Source organism: Colletotrichum jinshuiense, chromosome 3 (genome assembly GCF_051148585.1).
Source record: "Colletotrichum jinshuiense chromosome 3, complete sequence".
Taxonomy (NCBI): Eukaryota; Fungi; Ascomycota; class Sordariomycetes; order Glomerellales; family Glomerellaceae; genus Colletotrichum; species Colletotrichum jinshuiense.
This window is the reverse complement of record NC_139310.1, coordinates 1,761,655-1,780,020: the sequence shown is the minus strand read 5'-3', so window position 1 is coordinate 1,780,020 and position 18,366 is coordinate 1,761,655. Positions and strand designations below refer to the sequence as shown.

The 18,366-nt window shown below is 53.9% G+C and overlaps 6 protein-coding genes across 6 annotated transcripts; 2 read left to right on the top strand and 4 right to left on the bottom strand.

The window, feature by feature from the left end:
• Positions 1-1,902: 1,902 nt before the first annotated feature.
• Positions 1,903-4,240, top strand: EsH8_III_000510 (uncharacterized protein; the record flags this gene model as incomplete). The annotated part of the gene is made up of 5 exons (XM_083262235.1): positions 1,903-2,013; positions 2,069-2,584; positions 2,631-3,344; positions 3,393-4,025; positions 4,082-4,240. The coding sequence occupies 5 exons, from the start codon at positions 1,903-1,905 to the stop codon at positions 4,238-4,240; spliced, it is 2,133 nt and encodes a 710-aa protein (XP_083122722.1).
• A 136-nt stretch (positions 4,241-4,376) lies between these two features.
• Positions 4,377-4,982, bottom strand: EsH8_III_000509 (uncharacterized protein; the record flags this gene model as incomplete). Its single annotated transcript, XM_083262234.1, has 1 exon — positions 4,377-4,982. The coding sequence occupies one exon, from the start codon at positions 4,980-4,982 to the stop codon at positions 4,377-4,379; it is 606 nt and encodes a 201-aa protein (XP_083122721.1).
• Positions 4,983-5,687: 705 nt separating this feature from the next.
• On the bottom strand, positions 5,688-7,556 carry EsH8_III_000508 (anaphase promoting complex subunit CDC16; the record flags this gene model as incomplete). Its single annotated transcript, XM_083262233.1, has 1 exon — positions 5,688-7,556. The coding sequence occupies one exon, from the start codon at positions 7,554-7,556 to the stop codon at positions 5,688-5,690; it is 1,869 nt and encodes a 622-aa protein (XP_083122720.1).
• A 1,723-nt stretch (positions 7,557-9,279) lies between these two features.
• On the top strand, positions 9,280-10,463 carry EsH8_III_000507 (translation initiation factor eIF 4e-like domain-containing protein; the record flags this gene model as incomplete). Its single annotated transcript, XM_083262232.1, has 3 exons — positions 9,280-9,311; positions 9,406-10,239; positions 10,286-10,463. The coding sequence occupies 3 exons, from the start codon at positions 9,280-9,282 to the stop codon at positions 10,461-10,463; spliced, it is 1,044 nt and encodes a 347-aa protein (XP_083122719.1).
• A 730-nt stretch (positions 10,464-11,193) lies between these two features.
• On the bottom strand, positions 11,194-12,861 carry EsH8_III_000506 (mRNA splicing protein SAD1; the record flags this gene model as incomplete). The annotated part of the gene is made up of 1 exon (XM_083262231.1): positions 11,194-12,861. The coding sequence occupies one exon, from the start codon at positions 12,859-12,861 to the stop codon at positions 11,194-11,196; it is 1,668 nt and encodes a 555-aa protein (XP_083122718.1).
• Positions 12,862-15,231: 2,370 nt separating this feature from the next.
• On the bottom strand, positions 15,232-18,021 carry EsH8_III_000505 (U3 snoRNA-associated protein UTP13; the record flags this gene model as incomplete). The annotated part of the gene is made up of 3 exons (XM_083262230.1): positions 15,232-17,711; positions 17,764-17,791; positions 17,845-18,021. 3 exons carry the CDS (start codon positions 18,019-18,021, stop codon positions 15,232-15,234), a joined length of 2,685 nt encoding a protein of 894 aa, XP_083122717.1.
• Between the last annotated feature and the right edge of the window lie 345 nt (positions 18,022-18,366).

The window sequence follows — 18,366 nt, the reverse complement described above, 5'->3', positions numbered from 1 at the left end:
ACGCCCCTGGCCCCTGCCACCTACCATGTTCGGTTGACTTACATAAATTCAGGGGTTAGGCCATCTTCCGCATTTTCTACAGAGCCGCCCTACTTTTTGTAATACCGAAGAAGCTCCTAGGCGTGGCGCAATATGTTATGTTCGGTGGAGTTTTAACTTGGTTCTTGTGGCTATTCCCGTGATTGTTTGAAGACTGCTGCGTAGAGAACCTCCGGGGACCGGACCATCTACCAGTCGGATGCATTCCTAGCACCCTAAGCTGCCTGATTCGGGTATCTGTAATATGGGACTAGGCACCCTAGCCCAAACCCAGACTAGTGTGCAGGTACATCGCGCCCTTCTCCTCTGATGCGCAATTCGTTATGTGACATGCTCTACACGATAAGGTACCTCATAGTAGCGGGGCGTATAGAGAGATGGAAACGCCACCTAGTGGCCCTTCGAATATGATCCTGCGCCCATCTGAATGACAGGAAAACCATATCCTTCAAAGTCTTTCAGAGCTTCAGGAAGTAAAGATCCCGGTACAAGCCATCAAACTCCGTGGCTACAAGAGCGAAGGGTATCAAAAGCCAGTCAGTCTGCAGAAAGGAGGATTCTATTGGGAACATAGAGCACAAGCACGAAGAGAATTAGACAGTAATATAGAATATGTCGGTGATGATACGTATAGATGGTGTTTCTGGCAAACAAAACATAGTCATGGCCACGAAGTCACGGATGCTAAACAGATAAATTGCGTCAAAGTTAGCGAGACTTGGCGGGCTTTATGAGCTTACCGTGCTTCTTGGTGCCATACCTTTGTGCTTCTTGTCCCACAATATTGGCTTCCTCCAGCTTAATAACTATCCTCCTTCGCTTGTCTTCATGCTTCTACCTAGTCTGCAGACCAAACATCTCATTCCCTCGGTATTTATCTCTTACAAATATCATCATTGGCGGTGTACCTTGTCAGTAATTAGTTCGATCGGATTCGCGACGACCACCCGAGCCGCTTCGTCACATTGCGCTTCGCACAACTTCTGCATCTTCAAGGTCGTTTAATTCAGTTCAATTTCAACCTCTTTTGTCCCCTTATAATCTGGGTATAAGCGAGGGAACTCTTCCAGACGTATGGGGTTTGCTGATAAGGAACAATTGTGCAAACCGTTTTTAGAGAGCTCGGGATTTCAATCCCAACATTCTCTCTTTGATTGACGTCTCGAGTTGAAACCGCTTCATCTTGATGGTTTTCATTTTTTGGGGGGTCGCTTTGTCACTCTAGATAGGAATCCGATAATGATGTTGTCTTTAGAAAGGCAGAAGGAAAAGTAGCTTATTTGGGGAAGGGGTTATCACTTTTTGGCTGCTGGTATCCTGATTATGATCGATTCGTCACGAATCGGGTTGTCCAATTGACAAGGAGGAAGCGCATCGAGTAAGTATTGGCGAATAAGCTCATATCAGCGTGTTTGAGGTTACACGCTTCCTTTCCCCCCCACATATTCGTACATGATTGATTCACGGACAACGGAACTATGAATGTGAAGAGTGAACGCCACTCAACCAACACTAACAAAAATAACCATTCTCCTCATACCAATTTCAATGCCCTTGACGAAAACTGCGCGTCCACCCCGGACCTTTGGCGCTCTGGGGCCGTTGTCAAGCGGGCCGGACCTCTCCCCTCGGCTCATTAGCTCGGGCCGCTAACCCCGCACTCCCGGTGGTGCAGCCCGAGGCAAGACAATGTTGGGGAAACGCCGCCAATCCCCCAAATCCCAACCTCTTCGTGCGGACTCATTTCACTCCGGGCTTAACTTGGCTCGTCATCTCATCTTTTACTACAACGACGACTTGGCCGAGATTTCAACCGTCTAACCTCCCTTGTCCGATCTTCAACGCGAGGGACAGACCTGCAACATGGACACCGGTGAGATACCACGCAAGCTCTGGGAGCATCCGGACCCGAAGAGCACGGAAATGTACCAGTTCCTGCAATCGGTGAATGTCAAGTTTCATCTCCAGCTCAAGGTATCCCATCTCAACCATGAAACTCACCAGTGCAAATTCACTTACACGCATCCAGACATTCGACGACCTCCATAATTGGACTATCGCCAACCGCTCCAACTTCTATGGTCACCTATTCAACTATGCCAACTTCATCCACGAGGGCCGCCCAGCATTTGTTGTAGACGAATCTCTCCCAATTGATGCCATCCCGAAATGGTTCCCCGGCGTACGTCTCAACTGGGCCGAGAACCTTCTCTTCACCCGCGGTTCGTCTGATGCCAACGACCACCACGGCACCACAGGCAAAGAGGATGGCAAAGTTGCGGTCACCGAGGTCCGTGAGGGTAACCAGGGCGATGTGCGAAACCTCACTTGGGGCCAGCTTCGCCGGGATGCGGGCCGTCTGGCGTCGGCCATGAAGGCACGCGGGGTGAGCGAGGGAGACCGGATTGTTCTCGTTGGCGCAAACTCCATTGAGACGCTTCTCGTATTCACAGCCGCCACATGGCTGGGTGCCATCTTCAGCAGCTCCTCGACGGATATGGGTGTCAAGGGAATTCTGCAGAGAACCACGCAGGTTGACCCAAAGGTAAGTCACCCTGCATCAGCCACAATACCCTGCTCACACCAGTCAGTTCATATTCTTCGATGACGCCACCGTGTACAACGGCAAGACGGTCGACCTCCGCGGGAAAATGGCCGAAGTTGTCTCCGGCATGACTTCTTGCCGCTCCTTCGCCGGTCTCATCTCCATCCCGCGCTTCTCAGACCCTTACGATGTCTCCTCACTACCCAAAACCGAGACCTGGTCTAGCTTCCTCGACTCTGCAGCCCCGGAACCACCGGCCTTCACACGAATCCCGTTCCACGCGCCCTTCCTGATCTACTACTCGTCCGGTACCACAGGTATCCCGAAAGCCATTGTCCACACCGTTGGTGGTGTCCTCCTCAACATCGTCAAAGAAGGCCGTCTTCACGAGTCCATGTCTTCCAAATCTGTCTGTCTGCAGTACACCACAACCGGCTGGATCATGTACCTTTCGAATGTCGCAGCCCTACTAACCGGAGCCCGTGTCGTCATGTACGACGGCTCGCCATTCGTCCCGGACCTGACGTCTTTCATCCGCATTCTCGGCGAGCAGCGCGTAACGAAGCTCGGCATTAGCCCGAGATGGATGTTCGAGGTTGCTAAAAACAAGATCAGCCCGCGGGAGGTGACAGACCTGAGTTCGCTGCAGATCGTGACCAGTACAGGCATGGTTCTCTCTGACCAGTTGTTCGAATGGTTCTACGACGCAGGTTTCCCGAAGCACGTCCACCTCGCAAATCTCTCTGGTGGGACCGACATCGTTCGTGGCCCCTACACCTACTTCACGTATTAATTCTAACTTGACCAGGCGGGCTGCTTCGGCATGCAAAACCCTCTCAATCCTGTCTACGTAGGCGGAACCCAGGGCCCATCCCTCGGCGTACCCATCGCAATATACGACGCCCAACTTTCGAACGGACCCGGCAAGCCCGTACCAAACGGAACACCCGGTGAACTCGTCGCCACCGCCGCCTTCCCTAACATTCCATGCTTCCTCTGGGGCGACTCCGCCTCTCCGTCCTTCTCTCCGTCATCAACCAACTTCGCCTCCGCAACCCCAGGGACGAAATATCACTCCGCTTACTTCGCGCGCTTCGACCACGTCTGGGCCCACGGTGACTTCTGCTCTATCCACCCCAAGACGGGCAGTATCTCCTTTCTGGGCCGTGCTGACGGCGTGCTGAACCCGAGCGGCATTCGCTTCGGCAGTGCCGAGATCTACGCTGTCATTGAACGCAACTTCTCGGGCAAAGTTGTCGATAGTCTGTGTGTTGGGCAGAGAAGACCGAGAGACGACGACGAGAGCGTCATGCTGTTTCTGCTGATGCGGGAAGGGGAGAAGTTTGACCGACTGCTGGTGGCCGAGGTCAAGGATGCGATTCGTAGAGAGCTGACGAAGAGACATGTACCCAAATACGTCTTTGAGACGCCTGAGATACCGGTGAGTAACGTCCTTGTTGGCCTCGGATAACAGCTAAATGATCGGAAATCGTATAGACGACCGTCAACTTGAAAAAGGTAGAGTTGCCAGTCAAGCAGATCGTTTCAGGCGGGCACATCAAGCCGAGCGGCACGCTGCTCAACCCGCAGAGTCTGGACTTCTACTACCAGTTCGCCAAGGTCGAGGATTTGCTCGCAGGCAGCGAGAGATTGTAAGATAGCTTGCAGGCAGAAGAGATGTGCATGGCTATTGTTTAGACTAGAGGAGACAGATCTGCACGGCATAGTAGAGCCCCCTTGAACATGTGGTTTTCTTCAGACAAGCAACATTTGCTTGTCCGATGCTCTAGATTTAAAGCCTTCCCAAAGCGGCCTCGTTGATGGCAAAATCTCCATGATGCTTCCCAGCATGTACCCCATACCTCCACATAAGGTACCCAACCGTGCCTGCGACGCTCCCCATCCCCGCGGCGCCAGCAGCTGCCCTCCATCCGCCGACGGCCCCCTTCATCCGCGCCTCCGCAACCCAGAACGTGACGAGTCCCGCGGCAGCGCCACTGTACGTCCAGTCGTCCGTCTCCAACTGTCCCGGACTCTCCATCAACCGCCACGCACGATCGCGCCACTCGATGCGCTCGCGCCCGTGCATTCTCCCGGCGAGTGCGATGCCCATCATGCCCAGGCCAACGGCGCTGGCTGTTCCCGATGACCGAAGGAGGCGTTGGAGACCCGCTGCTCTGAGTGCCGAGGCGGAAGTGGCACTCGTTGTGGAGAACAGGACTGAAGCGGGCACAGGCTTAGCGCCGCGGAGCCGGTGGTAGAGCACACCAACGGCGGAGGAGCCGAGACCCACCACGGCGCCGGTGGTGAAGCCCCGGGATAGCACGTGAACCGTTAAGATTGTGCGGGCGAGAGGTTGATCCTCTGCGTAGGCCGCGTGTGGGAAGTAACGGGACATGACGGCGTTGAGGGCACTGGATTTGGAAGATGGGATCTGGTTTTTCTTCTCCTTATTTATGTTTGTTTGTTTAGGCTTCAGTTGCGTTGGTATCTATGGGCGTTGTATGCAAGTCGTGCAACAACTCGGCTGCACAGTTCGGAGAGTATGAGACGATTGACGGCTAGGGGGATGGGTATGTTCAATTGACGTCTCCAAAGCTATGGCCCAGGCCACTGGATACGACTCCAGTGGACCACCCCCTGTTATCATGTTATCACTGGTCATTAGTCTGCCCCATGGGCCGATCCTTTGATTGTCCCGGCCTGGAGGATAAGACCGGCAGTCGAGCCACCAACAATCCTCCCGCTTCTCCAACCTGTCAGCACGACTGAATGAGGATCCACGCTAGCGTAAGCCAACTGCAAACGTCAGGCATTCCATCCCGGCCAGGCTGGTTAATCGAAGTCGATATGTGGGCGAGGCAAAGTACGACTTGCCCCTTGTAGACAGTTATAGCTGCGTTGCTTACCTGTCTATCTCAGACGTGCTGCTAAACACAGCAAAGGAGCCTCGCACCAGAAACACAATCGGGATCTTCATAGGATTAGTCGTCATTAACCTCTATTCATACTGTCACTTTTGTTGTGCAGATGTGCTGCACATGATGTCCCATTGCTGCCGTGACGCCATGTCCAGATAATACTATTGTCTGTCCTGTTAGGACTAATCATCGTCAGTCATTTCCATCATGCTCTCGCCCTTCTCGTCTTCGTCCATCAGCATGCCCCTTGTCCTGCCAACTTTTGCCTTTCCTTTAGCATCTCGCCGCAGCTTAGGCATTTTAATAGATACTCGTTCTCTAGCGGCTGCCTTTCCCATTTCGAGCTCGTTCTCAAAGGCATCCAGTTCGTCACCACCCGCAAAATCAATAGTGGATGTCTCCTCCAATGCCTTGTTTAAAAGCTCCGTGGCGATACCATCCTGTGGGTTAATGGCGAGTGCCTCATGTAGCGGAACAATGGCCTTTTCCGGGCGTCCCTCTTCCAGATAGATGAGTGCTTTCGCGCAGAATATCGCAGCATCCTTGCCACCCTGACGCAGGACTTCGTCAAACTCCACATGTGCTTCCTTCCAAAGGCGCAGGCGGCGGTATGCATGCGCAAGGTTCGTTCTCGGGGCCAACCAGGCCTGAGGGTCTGAGTCAATTTCTGCAGCGATCTTAAGCGCCGCCCGGAAGAATTGAACAGCTTCTTGAGGTTTGTCTTGGTGGTATTTGACGACACCCATCTCGTTTAAAAGAAGGGGGTCTGTCTTGCACAATCCATAGGCGGTCTTGAGGAATTCTTCCGCAAGTGTCATGTTGTTTAGTGCGTGGTTCTGCATGCCCAGAAAAACCTGGGGGAGATGGGTTCCCATGAACAGTCTCGCTGCTGTTGAATAGGCCGAAATAGCCTGGTCGTGCTCGCCTTCTGCGGCGAACGTATGGGCGAAGCCAATCCAGGCAGGGCCGAAGTGTGCATCCATCATGCTAGCCTTGCTGAAATAACGACGAGCTTCCGCAATCTTGTCAATTGCAAAGTAGTATATACCCACAGCCAACCAAGAGCAGGGCTCCTCTGGGTGGTTGTCTGCCAGGTCGTGAGAAATCAAGAAGAGTGCGTTCTTCATCTTTAGTTGATATAAACATGCCATGTGAAGTGGGTGGACGCTAAAGTTATACTTGTCGTCCTGCAAGATAGAGTCGGTGATGGCAAGGGCATCTCGGTATCGACACTGCGTATAGAGGAGGTCGGCCTTGGCGAGGAGGAGGTCAGGGTTGTCGGAAAGGCGGTAGTGCGTCGACAGTGTGTCACATGCTGCGGTGAATGCGGAGGGTTCGCGATACTTGGATAGCCGTGTCGTATACAGCATCTTGGTGAAATCTGCCGCCTCTTGAGACGACGAGATATCCCCGGAGACACTGATGGCGTCGAAGTCTAGAGACTCAAGGAACTGCCACTCCTCATCCGGCGATAGAAGAGCATTGGTCATGAGCTGCTGGAAGGCCTCGAAGCACTGCACGTCAATGCGTACGGCATCCTTGTAGCATTCCTTTGCTCTATCGAAGGCGTTCTGCTTGGCGTAGCAGATTCCCCGTAGGTAACACATGGCAGCCTCGTACTTCCTGTTTGTGGCCTCCTCTTCTGCTGCCCCATTCCGAGTCTGCCTATCTCTAGAGCCCCCTTTGGGAGGGGCCAAGGCCCTACCCAGAGGTGCTGTATTCTGTGTCTTCCGCTTGTTGCTCGCATTGTTGATAAGGTGGGTCGGATTTCGCTCGCCGAGAATGGCCAATGCCTCGTCGAACCTCGATTGCTTGACCAGGCAGTGTGCAGCGAGGTATCGACAGGAAACGTTTCGGGCGACAAGGTCTTGTTTGGCGAGGAACGTCTGAGCACGGGTGTAGTTGCCGGTTGCAAAGTGGACTTGGGCCAGCCAGAAAGCGTCCTTATCGTCGTCTGCAAAGAAAGTCAGAAAGTCGGACAACCTGAGTGGTGGAGGGAGACATACTGGTAAGGGCGAGCAGCTTGTCGCCGATGAAGATGGCGGAATCATACTGGGCCTTGTTCAGGGCATCTTGCCTCCATTCCCGAAGGAACTTTTCCATGGCTGCAAGGCAATGCTGATCCCGAACCGACACACAGGATTGCTAGTTCGGGGGCATGACCGAGTGCGACGACGGAGAGGGGCGGGGGGTGGCTTCGCAGAAGTTGAGGCTTTTCGGATGTCGATCAACCTGGGGAGGTGAGGTAAGCGCGGTCTGGCGCGTCGTGGACTTTGGGCGTGACGGAAATCTGGACTTTCTTTTCTTTGGATGACGGGCAGGAATTGGAGGGGACGTGAATGCACTGTGCACCCGACGCTGTCAGGGGTGTGGGCCGAGTAAATGGCGGGGTAGGCCAACCACACGACGTTTTTCCCAGGCACACCACGTGGTTCAGTGAGGCGCTGAAGGTACCTGGGCTTCCAGCGCCAGCAGGTGTTCCGTCTTACAGCATGACGGTTGATGCGAACCGCATGCTTCCAGGTGACTTTGCGAGATTGGAGAGGGTGAGAGAGGGTGGCGGCTGAGTATTGTTTGTCAGTGCCATGTTGTGAGGTAAGGCTTTAGGGCCCGGCAGGCGCTTAGACACGAAACCATTGCAAAAATAGCCCGCCTGCCACCTAACCATAAAAGCTTGACGCTGTAACCGTCAGCTATCTCTGTCGTTCATGACTCCTTTGTGGCCAATGCAAGATAGCCGGCAATTTGTTTCAGGCCATGCACAGGTCAGAACCTCGCCATCTGACCGTGGAAGGGGTCACGTTGGGGTCTGACTCTGACAGCAAGCAGGACATCGACCTGGTGCCGTTCTGGACAGACTCCGAGTGGGCATACAACGGGACTCTGATCTGACGGCGAGCGGTACAATACCCCCCTCCGACACTGGCTACAAAACCCGTAGGTAACGCCAACAGCCGCTTCATGCGCTCTTAGGTAAAACGTATGCGAATAACGGCGCGTCCACCAATCCCGATAGGTAAAAAACAGAAGGTCGGGTTGTTTCCCTGGCGCTACCCTACTTTAGCTGCCCGCGCCCAATGCAGTGGATGGCGGGCAGCATGAGTGTCTCCGGCCCAGCCCCAGGGAAGAACACCTCGCTGTGACCTCACTGTGGTGCGCTGTTCCAGCGAGCCCGCCTCTCCGTCGCCGCCTCCCATTGGCCAAATACCCCGAGTGGACCATCAGGGGTAAGGCTAACCTGGGCTAAGCGAGGCGCTATCGCTCTATCCGCCATCGATAACAAGGTGACGACTAAGGTCAAGAAGGATGGGGCAATCAGTATCCGTACTCCGTATTATTTTTTTTCTCTTCAAGCTGTTCATTGTTCTCCATTAGTCGATAATTCGCCTTTCCTCTCCGCCTCACAACACCGCTCCAACACTGCAAAAAACAACACGTCTGTAATACCCCCGCATAGAATCCTCAAGATACCACCGACGCATCCTCCACGACCACAACCACTCTCCTCTCACCGAAGCTCGCTCGTTCTCTCCGACTCCCATCCCCCAACCCTCCCCTGCAGCAGGGCCCTCCTCTACCGCCCGCCCGCCCGCCCGCCCGCCCGCCGCCGCTGCCGCCATCCCGACCTCATCGCATCCCATTTTCATCCATCTGTCCCAGCCGCCACAACTGCGACCAGAGCTGTAAACCGAGGTGCCGCCGCCCCTGAAGATTTGGAGGGATTGAAGAGAATAGAAGTATTTTCAACCCCGAAAGCCGTCGAAAGCAGTCCCCATGGATAACAACCTGTGGACCCGCCGCACAAAGTAAGTGCAAGTCTGTTGTCTCTTTTCACCTCTGCCTGTGTCCACTTGCTGCCTCGGTTGCCTCACGTAACAAGTAACTGACAGTCACCCCCAGCTCTGGCAAGCTTTCACTCTCGACAAATGGCAGTCCCGCGCCGGGCGGTGACGCCAACCGCAACGGCTCCTTCGCCAAACGATTCGGCGGCGATACGTCCTCACACGGCGGCAAATCAAATCCCTTCAACAACGTAACGACCCCCAGCGCCGGCATGGCCTCCCCCACAGCCGGGGCTGCAAATGCCTTTGGCCTGGGCTCCGGCGCGTTCGCCTCCTTTGGATCGGCCAAGACGCCCAAGTCCCCTGGCAACCCGTTCGACCTTGCCATGGGCAAGATCGGCGCGAAGCCCGGTGTGACGGCGCACGACCCGGCAGCAAAGGTGCCATCCATCGCCTCCATCCCTGAGAAGAAGGCATTGGGCTCGCAGCCTGCCTCGACTCGGACATCCTCGGAGACCCTCCGCGCCCACCCCCTTAAGTACGAGTGGGTGACGTGGTGCAGACCGCCCCAGCCCAAGGGACAGCCGTACCAAGAGTATGCTAAGTCGCTGACGCCGATGATCCACTGTAACACCGTGGAGGAATTTTGGGTTGGCTATCCTCATCTCAAGCGACCGTCCGAGTTGTCCGTGGGATGGGAGTATCACTTTTTCAAGAGAGGCATTCGTCCAATTTGGGAGGACGAGGAGAACAGAAGCGGTGGCAAGTGGGTGTTGCGCTTGAAGAAGGGCATCATCGATCGATACTGGGAGGACACTGTGTTTGCGCTTCTTGGCGAGGCCTTTATCGATGCTAGCGAGGAGGTCTGCGGCGGTGTGGTGAGCGTCCGCAACGGCGAGGACATCATAAGCATTTGGACTCGCTCGACTGGCGGTCGCGTGTTGAGGATTCGGTAAGTTGATCCAATCTCTGTAGACGGCAACGGCTAACCCCCTCAGTGAGACGTGGAAGGCCTACCTCAAGTGCCCTCCCAACACGCAGTTCGAGTTTAAGTCTCATGACGAGAGCATCCAACACCGAGCAGCCATCGAGGAGTCGCGCCGTGAGAAGCAGCACGATAAGCGGTCCGGCAACAAGCAGCCCAGCGACGAGCAAAAGCAGCCTAACGCCTCTTGAGCCCACCAAACCCCCAAACCCTGAACGCGTGCCCTCCCCTTTCATATGGGCCCCCATGCTGGAGATATGCCAGCACGAAGCCCACCCCTTTCTTGCATTTTTTCTGAGCCATCTTTGATGTTTATTTGTACACTATCAGACTTCGTCTCTTCCGCGGGTCTTCATAGCATTCGGGTTGAAAGTCCGACAAAAATACACCTTGTTGGAGAAGGAATATCGGGTTTGGATATACGGAGAGCGGAGAGAGGAAGAGAGAGAGAGTATGATGACTGCTGTTCCTTCCACAAAGCAGGCTAAGGGGAAAACGAAAGCTCCCCTCTCTGCATTCTTGATCTCGGAGACGGGATCAGAGGCGACTGGGGGCGGCAAAATGGGCAGCGGTCAACGTTTAGCGGTCACGTTATTTTATGGATTGCGACAGGCGGTATTGGATTGGCTTACCCCATCTCATCATCTTTTGGGAGGTGTATACTACTGCGATCTGAGGCGCACGCACGGCACTGCCGGCTGCGCGGTTCGGAAAGGAGCCTGGACCATATGATAGTCTCAATGACTACGACATGAGCTTCACTGTGATGCTGGGCAGCCTGGGCTTCGCTGACTTGATGAAGATACTGACCAGGACACTGGCCGACCACTGACTGCTGAAATTTTGGTGTGGGCTTCAGGACACACTGACGCGTACTCTATCTTCCGCGATGCTCATTACTCATGTAAGGTAACCCTGTCGCTATGCCTTCGCCTTGCCCTTGTCCCTTGGTAACCTACGCCTCTCCCAGATTTGCAAATACGTTTCGCCCAAATACAGCAGCTCACTCTGGACCTTCTCAACGAAGAGATCCTGGCACGAAACCCACTCGTCATGCCCCTTGTCCCGCAATTGTACCTTCCACGTCTTACGTTCCTCCCCACTGTCCGCGACGTCCTCCTTGGCGCGCACAGCCTCGTGCACAACGTTGGCGACGAGGTCGTACCAGATCGGCTCGCCTGGTGGCCACTCGCCCGGGTTTGGCTCGACGTAGGGGCTTACATCCAAACCCCGCGGATCGAATGTCACAATCGTCGGGTTGCGCTCTGACACGAACTTGTTCTGGCTGAAGCGCTTGACGTGGAGGACAAGATATGGCGGCAAAGGGTGCAACAGACGGTAGCGTTTGCGCTGGGCAAGGTGTTCCTGCGCGTGGATGCCGTCATATTTGGAGAGAATGGTCGTGAGGGGTACCTGTGGAATGATGTTCTTCTCGAGCTCATCTTGGAAAAGGGGGGCCGCAGGGAGGTCGAGGGTGAGGAACATGAAGCGGGTTGTTGCTACCGACACGGCAGCGTCTTCGAAGCGGAGACGATCGCCTGCATCGGCGCGCGCTGTAATGGCTTGCGATTCCATCTTGAGCTTGCCCTGGAAAATGCGCTGCACAACGGAACTGCCAGGCTTGGTCTTGGAGCCGCCCAGCCCAAGGTGCAGGTTGTTGAGAAACCACGACAGAAACTCGACGGGGTCAGATTGTGCCGTCAGGGTGTAGCGCTTGTTTGACAGTAGCGAGATCTCCTGGAGCAGCTCGTGCGGGGAGACATGGGCCTTGAAGGCACGCGGGTTCCATATCTTGCGGACGAGGATGCCGAAACGCTTCGCCAACTCGGAGCGCGAGGAGAGGTCCTCGAGCAAGCAAAAGTTACGCAGCGGCGCGACGTGCGCTAGAGCTTGGACCACGACGTTAAGGTAGTCGTTCTCCTTGAGGTTGTTCATGCCGACGAAGCCCGGTGCGTACTCTTTGCCTGCCAGGGTGAACGACGCGCGCAGCGGAGCGCGGTCGAGCGCGGTGACCTCATTCTTTGTGTAACGCGGGTCCGAGACGAATTTGATGTCGTCGAGTGACTTCGACTTGACTTCGTAGCCTTCCGGAAGGACGTACACTTTTTGCGTCTGCATGTTGATAAAGACGTGGTGATTCTCGTCAAGCGCGTGAAAGTAGGCGTGCGATTTGGGCCCGCGGCCCTGGTAGTAGCGGCCGCATACAAGGCAGGCGTAGACGTTAATATTGGACAAGCTTACGGAGCATAGCTTCTCGAAATCGAAATCAAGGACGTTGCGATCTATTGTATCGAGGTAGAGGTCGTCGTAGCCGTCGGTCGGTGCTAATTGGCGAACCGGCGCTTGAATGGGGATTTCGTCGTCCAGATCGTGATCATCATCGACCGCATCTTGCGTTTGATTTCTTTCGGATTCCTCGTCGCCGTTTGTAGGTGTTTGTGCCTCCGTCTCGTCTGCGGCGTCTCCATTCTGGTCGAGTGATCCATTTGAGATGGCTGAATCAACTGTTCTCGAGCGTTTCGAGGCGGGCGAGGCGATCCCTGCGAGTTCCTCAAGAGACTCTTCGGCATAACGTTTTCTGTGTGCCATATTGGTTTCTTCAAGCCTAAGAGGGTATTGCGCGCCTTATTGTCCGCTCTGCGGGTTGAATGCGAAGGTGAAGCCGAAGGCGTGTGCGGATAAGTGTGTCCTGGGCATGATTGTAAGGCGGGAAAAAGCCAACAGTCTTTCACGATAAGCACACCCCCCACATTTAGCACCCACGCCTAGAGCTTGTTTACGGAAACATCCAGCCGCACAGCAACCATATCAAGCCATGATTGACATCACCATTGTCCGTAAAATGTTTACTGTTCATGTAGTTATCTGTAGCTCAAAACATTGCCTGGAAGGAGGTACCACCGAATTTCTGACATGGAAACCACGCAGGCAATGACGCGACAGCAGCTCAATTGCAGGCGTTGACTGCCTCACTGAATGCACGCAAGACATGCAGCATCTGAGGGGCGCAGTCACCATTGACGTTGTCATCCAATAGTCTTTGACCTAAGGCAACCCCTGACCTGACATGCATCCTCCACAGCCTTGTCTGGCCGTAAAAGAGGGGGTTTGCAGTCTCGTCAACCCACAGCTCATGCATGCGCGTTCGTCAAGTTCAACAGATGCTTTGAAAATGCCCTGCGTTGCGGGAAGCGCTGGCCAATGCATCATCCAGCGATTCAACAGCTGCTGATAATGGCCACCCCTCAGACCCATCCGCGGGAAGACTTCCAGATAGCAGCGATATGTGCTCTTCCCCTCAAATACCATGTCGCTGAGTTGGCCTGCGACCAAATTTTGTATGAACAAGATCACAGCTTCGGAAAGGCACTCGGTGACTACAATGACTACACATTGGGTCGCGTCGGGAGCCACAACGTTGTGATTGCCCTGCTTCCTGGTATGGGCAAGGCTCGTGCTGCGGCGCAACTGCTAGTCTTCGATCTAGCTTTAGCTGTGTCAAGCAGGCTATTCTGTGTGGCATATGTGGTGGGGTGCCCACCGTCAACGCTGACGTCGAGGTTCTGCTTGGCGATGTAATACTCAGCAAGAGCCTGGTTCAATATGATCTTGGTCGGCAATACACGCACAAGTTTAGCCGAAAAGATACGGCAGAGGACAACTAGTACGTCCAACTCTTGGACAAAAGTGACTCTATCTTGGTGGACCAACTGAGCGAAGTATTTGAAGCAGTTGTTGTGAGGATGGGTAGTCTAGCGTCAATACACGGGAAACAAGACCGTTTGGATGAGGCTGAAACAATACTTTTTTATCTTTATTAGAGACGGAAAAAGAATTGCTAGGGGAAGACGACGGCTAAATGCTACGGACTATGAGCCAGCTCGCAGATCTGTATTTCGCAGGGTGTCAATTCGAAGAAGTTGAGAAGGTACAAATGCGGATTCTGGTGACTAGTAGGAGAGTCTTCGGGGAAGAACACCCCGATACATTGACCAGTATGGAGAATGTAGCGATGTGCTATTACTATCGAGGCTTTCAGAGGCAGTCGGAAGGGCTGCATTTACAGACGCTAGATATAAAAAGGAGAGTATTAGGAAAAGAGCGCCCTGGAACACTGATCACAATGAGAAATTTGGGAGTGGCGTATACTATGCAGAGCCGGGCTATGGAGGCGGAATAGTTGCTGTCCCAAGTGTGGACGTGGGAAAAGATAATACTAGGAGAACAGCACCCTGAGACACTATCCAGCATGTCGGACTTGTCTCATGTTTACTGGTGCGAATACCGGTTTGAGGAGGTTGAAGAGTTATAGTCGTATGCACCGGGTGTAAGTAAGAAAGTACTGGGAGAGGAGCATCGCAAAACGGTGAAGATTGCAAAACTTCTGGCAAGGACTTGGTGGGGCCAAGGACGACGGACTGATGCAATTAGGTTAATGGGGCAATGCGTATATCGTCGAGAGAGGGCTATTGAGGTTAATATCCCTGAGATAATAGTGGCCCCTGATTACTTATCGTTATGGGGGGAAGACGTTGAGAACAGCTCGGTGGAAGTTCCGAAGAAGTCCCATGGGAAGGCACACATGGGAATGTGGAGCAAAGTTCAGAGGACAATTCAGAAGAAGACGCAGGGGCTCAGCTATAGAGGGAGGGCGAGCATGGTGTGGGAGAAGCCTTAAGCCAGAAGCTCACGCAGGCTTTGTCAAGGTTTGTTGGAAAGGGTTTGTGCTAGCTACCTGCCTATTTCACTGCCTTTACCGCTGAGATTGAGTAAAAGGCCGACATGTCGAGCTATTGTTACGACAAGTATGATGGAGAGACAACTGGAATGACTGCCTTTTGGAGCACAGATAAACCTTGACGTGATTAGGTCCTCAAAAATCCGATACTCTTTTCTAAAGTTCCAGTAATGGATATTTACAAGTTATTATCCGCATCAGGACACCATGGTAGCATCCCTTTATACATCCACCGCGTCCTCCATGGCTACATCCTCTATCGCAGGCGCAAGACTGTCCATCTCCCGCAGGGTATATTCCACCAAATAACTCTCGTCCACGAGCTCATCTGTCCTTCTGTAATGTCTCTCCGTGTACACTTTGAGCGCGTTCAGTACCTCCTTGAGACTCTTTTGCCCGCGCGCGCCCTTGACTGAGAGATTCGAAAATTTGGAGGCAGGGTAGCTTCGAACGAGGGTCCAAAGAATACGCTGCGCCACCGTTGCCGTCCGCGCGTTGGTGTTCCAGTCCCGCAGTCTTAGTAGCAGTGTGAAGATCTGCTCGTCAGAGAGCGTCGCGAGGACCTGATCAACCGCCTTTAGACCGCAGAGGCTGCCGGCCTCGGGGCTGCTAGTAACGACGGACGTGAAGAGGCTCAGTAGGCGGCCAGGATGGTTAAGCTGGAGGGCAAGAACGATTGCATCACGGTAAGATCCGTGGTGAATATGGTTCTCGAGTTCTTGCTCCTGCTCGATGAGCTTCTGTGCTGCCTCCGTGGCCGCGGCCTGAGATTCGGACGTAGTATCCTTCCAGAAGGTGACGATGGAATCGCCATCGCCGGAGACGATAGTGTTATCAGCTGGGTTGACAGCTAGGGCCCAGATACGGTCCTCATGGTTGTCCAGGGTAGTCTCAGTCTCGCCCGAGTTGGCGTCCCAGACTTTGACAAGACCGTCGCTGCCTGCGCTGGCAAACTGAACCTGCTTCTTGCCCTTGGCCTCGGGTTTGGGCATGTTCAGCCAGACGACCTTCAGAACACTGTTTGAGTGTCCCTCAAATGTCCGGATACATGTGTAGTCTGTCAGGCTCCACAGCTTCACCGTCTTGTCAGCGCTGCCCGTGAGGACGACACCCTTACCAGCCACCTGACCCCCGTCTCCCTGGATGGAGGGGCAGCCAGAAGGAGCAAACTTGACAGACCATACACCACGTCTATGCCCGCGAAGGATACCCTGGACTTCACCTTCGGCCACCGACCAAATCTTAACCATCTTGTCCTGGGATGAAGACGCAAACAATTGGCTTGAGGGGTGGACATCCATGGCGTTGATATCCTTGTCGTGCGCTTTTCTTGTAAAGACAGCGCGTGATCCACCCTTTCGGGCTTGCTGAGGCTCTCTGGGAATTTCCCACTTCTTCACCGTCTGATCTTGGGAACCGGTGAAGAGGAATGGTGGGGGGTGGCCCAAGGGGTCCTTGAACTGCGGCGAGGATTCCGGGGGCGGTTGCTTCGGCAGGGCGACAGCACCAATAGACTCAGTGTGTCCGGTGAAGGTGGCGTAGCATGTGTAGGAGTTGTTTGCGGGATCAATGCGCCAGAGGCGAGCATTGTTGTCCTTGGCGCCTGTGGCAATCCAATATCCGGACCAATCGACATCCAGCGACACAATAATGTCGTCGTGTCCCTTCAATAGGGCCAAATCTTGGCCAAAGTATGTTGCGTTTTCTGTCGTCAAGTCCTGATCGTCCTTAACTGACACAATTCGGATATCCTCAGCATTAGTCGCAAGGGCAAGCAGTGAGCGGTCGGGCAGGAGGTAGTTCAAGTCAATGATCGAGTCGTGGGTTCCGGAAATCCGTCTGAAAGGTTCCAACATCAAGCCCTCAACTGCGTTCTTCTCCGGCACCTTGTAGAGCGCGAGGGTATGATCCACTTGCACACACAAGACGAAGGGAAGCTCGGGGTGCGATACAGCACTGACAATGCCCTCTGCTTCGGCCTTTGCAGGCTGGTCTTTCGTCAACTCGCGACCGGTGTCGGTATCCCAAATACGGAGACAACCCTTGGCTCCGGCCGAGTAAGTCAGACGACCCCCGTCAACAAAACCGACAGCCTCGACAAGTTCAAGACAAGGCACCACCTTCCGAATCTTCCAAGACTTCGCATCCCACCAAATGATCGTCTTATCCCTGCTTGCCGAGACAATCGCGTGTTGTTCGGGAGAGTAGTCTAGACCCTGAACATTGGAGACGTGCGAGTCAAGGTTTGCAATGACTGTACGCTTGTGAAGATCCCAAACCCGTACTTTGCCATCCTGGCTACCGGAGACGAGTCGCCAGTTGGTGGTCACAGAGTTGTCGTCATGCTCCTCGGCCTGCTTCAACTTCTTTCCCTTCTTACCAGCCTTCTCAACCTCGACCTCATTCGAGCGCGCTGCAACTTCAAAGAAGTGGAGGGCTGAGACAAGAACACTCGGTCCGCGGAAGGTATGCGTAACGTAGCCTCCGACGATGTCCCAAACCTTGATCGCTCCGTCTGTTCCACCAGTCGCAAGAAGGGTGCTCGTTCGGTCGACGGCGAGGACTACAACAGGGGTTCCATGTGGCTTCAGCGATCGGGTCAACTTCGCCTCTATCGTTCCATCTTCGGCGGTCTTCAAGGCGTAAATTTTCATAGACAGAGATCGGGAGCAGATGATGAGGTGCGATCCGGAGGGTGTCACTAAACGTTGATTAGAACACGGTTGGCCGGTTGCGCAATCGATCAGACATACAGCTCAGAGTCGAGATTTGTTCGCCATCCTGCAAGAAGAACCGTTAGCCGTGCATCGATTGAGCGACTCCGGTGTGCATACTCCTTCGATTCTCGCCAAGTGCTTTCCGTTGGAGGGGTTGGTCAAGATGGCATCTTCGCCGAGCGGAGTCGCCAGAATTTTGGCGCCATTGTCCAATGCGACAGATCCGCCGGTGAAAATTGGTCGAATGACCTTTTCCGGTTCGAAAGTTGTCTTGAAGGGTTGTTTGCTCGCCATACTGCAGGTTGTAGAAGCAATACGATCAATCGCGATAAGCGACGAATGGCGGTGTTTGTCTAGAAATTTTTCTTTGCTTTGGCGGGATGTTTCTTATCGATAACGTTATCTAATCGGTGCTCCACCGGACTGCAGGAGCTCATCCTCAGCACCACATTAGTTAGCACCGGGAGCTCTGAAGATCATCCGGGCGCATTGCAATACTCCTTGATTTGTTAGAAAGTCCAAAAACATATTCGAGTTTATACTTCCTTTTCCCTGCTGATACCTCCTGAGTTATCATCTACGGGCTTTCTTAGCGAGTGCGGCAGAAGAGCAGTCTCCGAACCGTCGCATACATGTGGT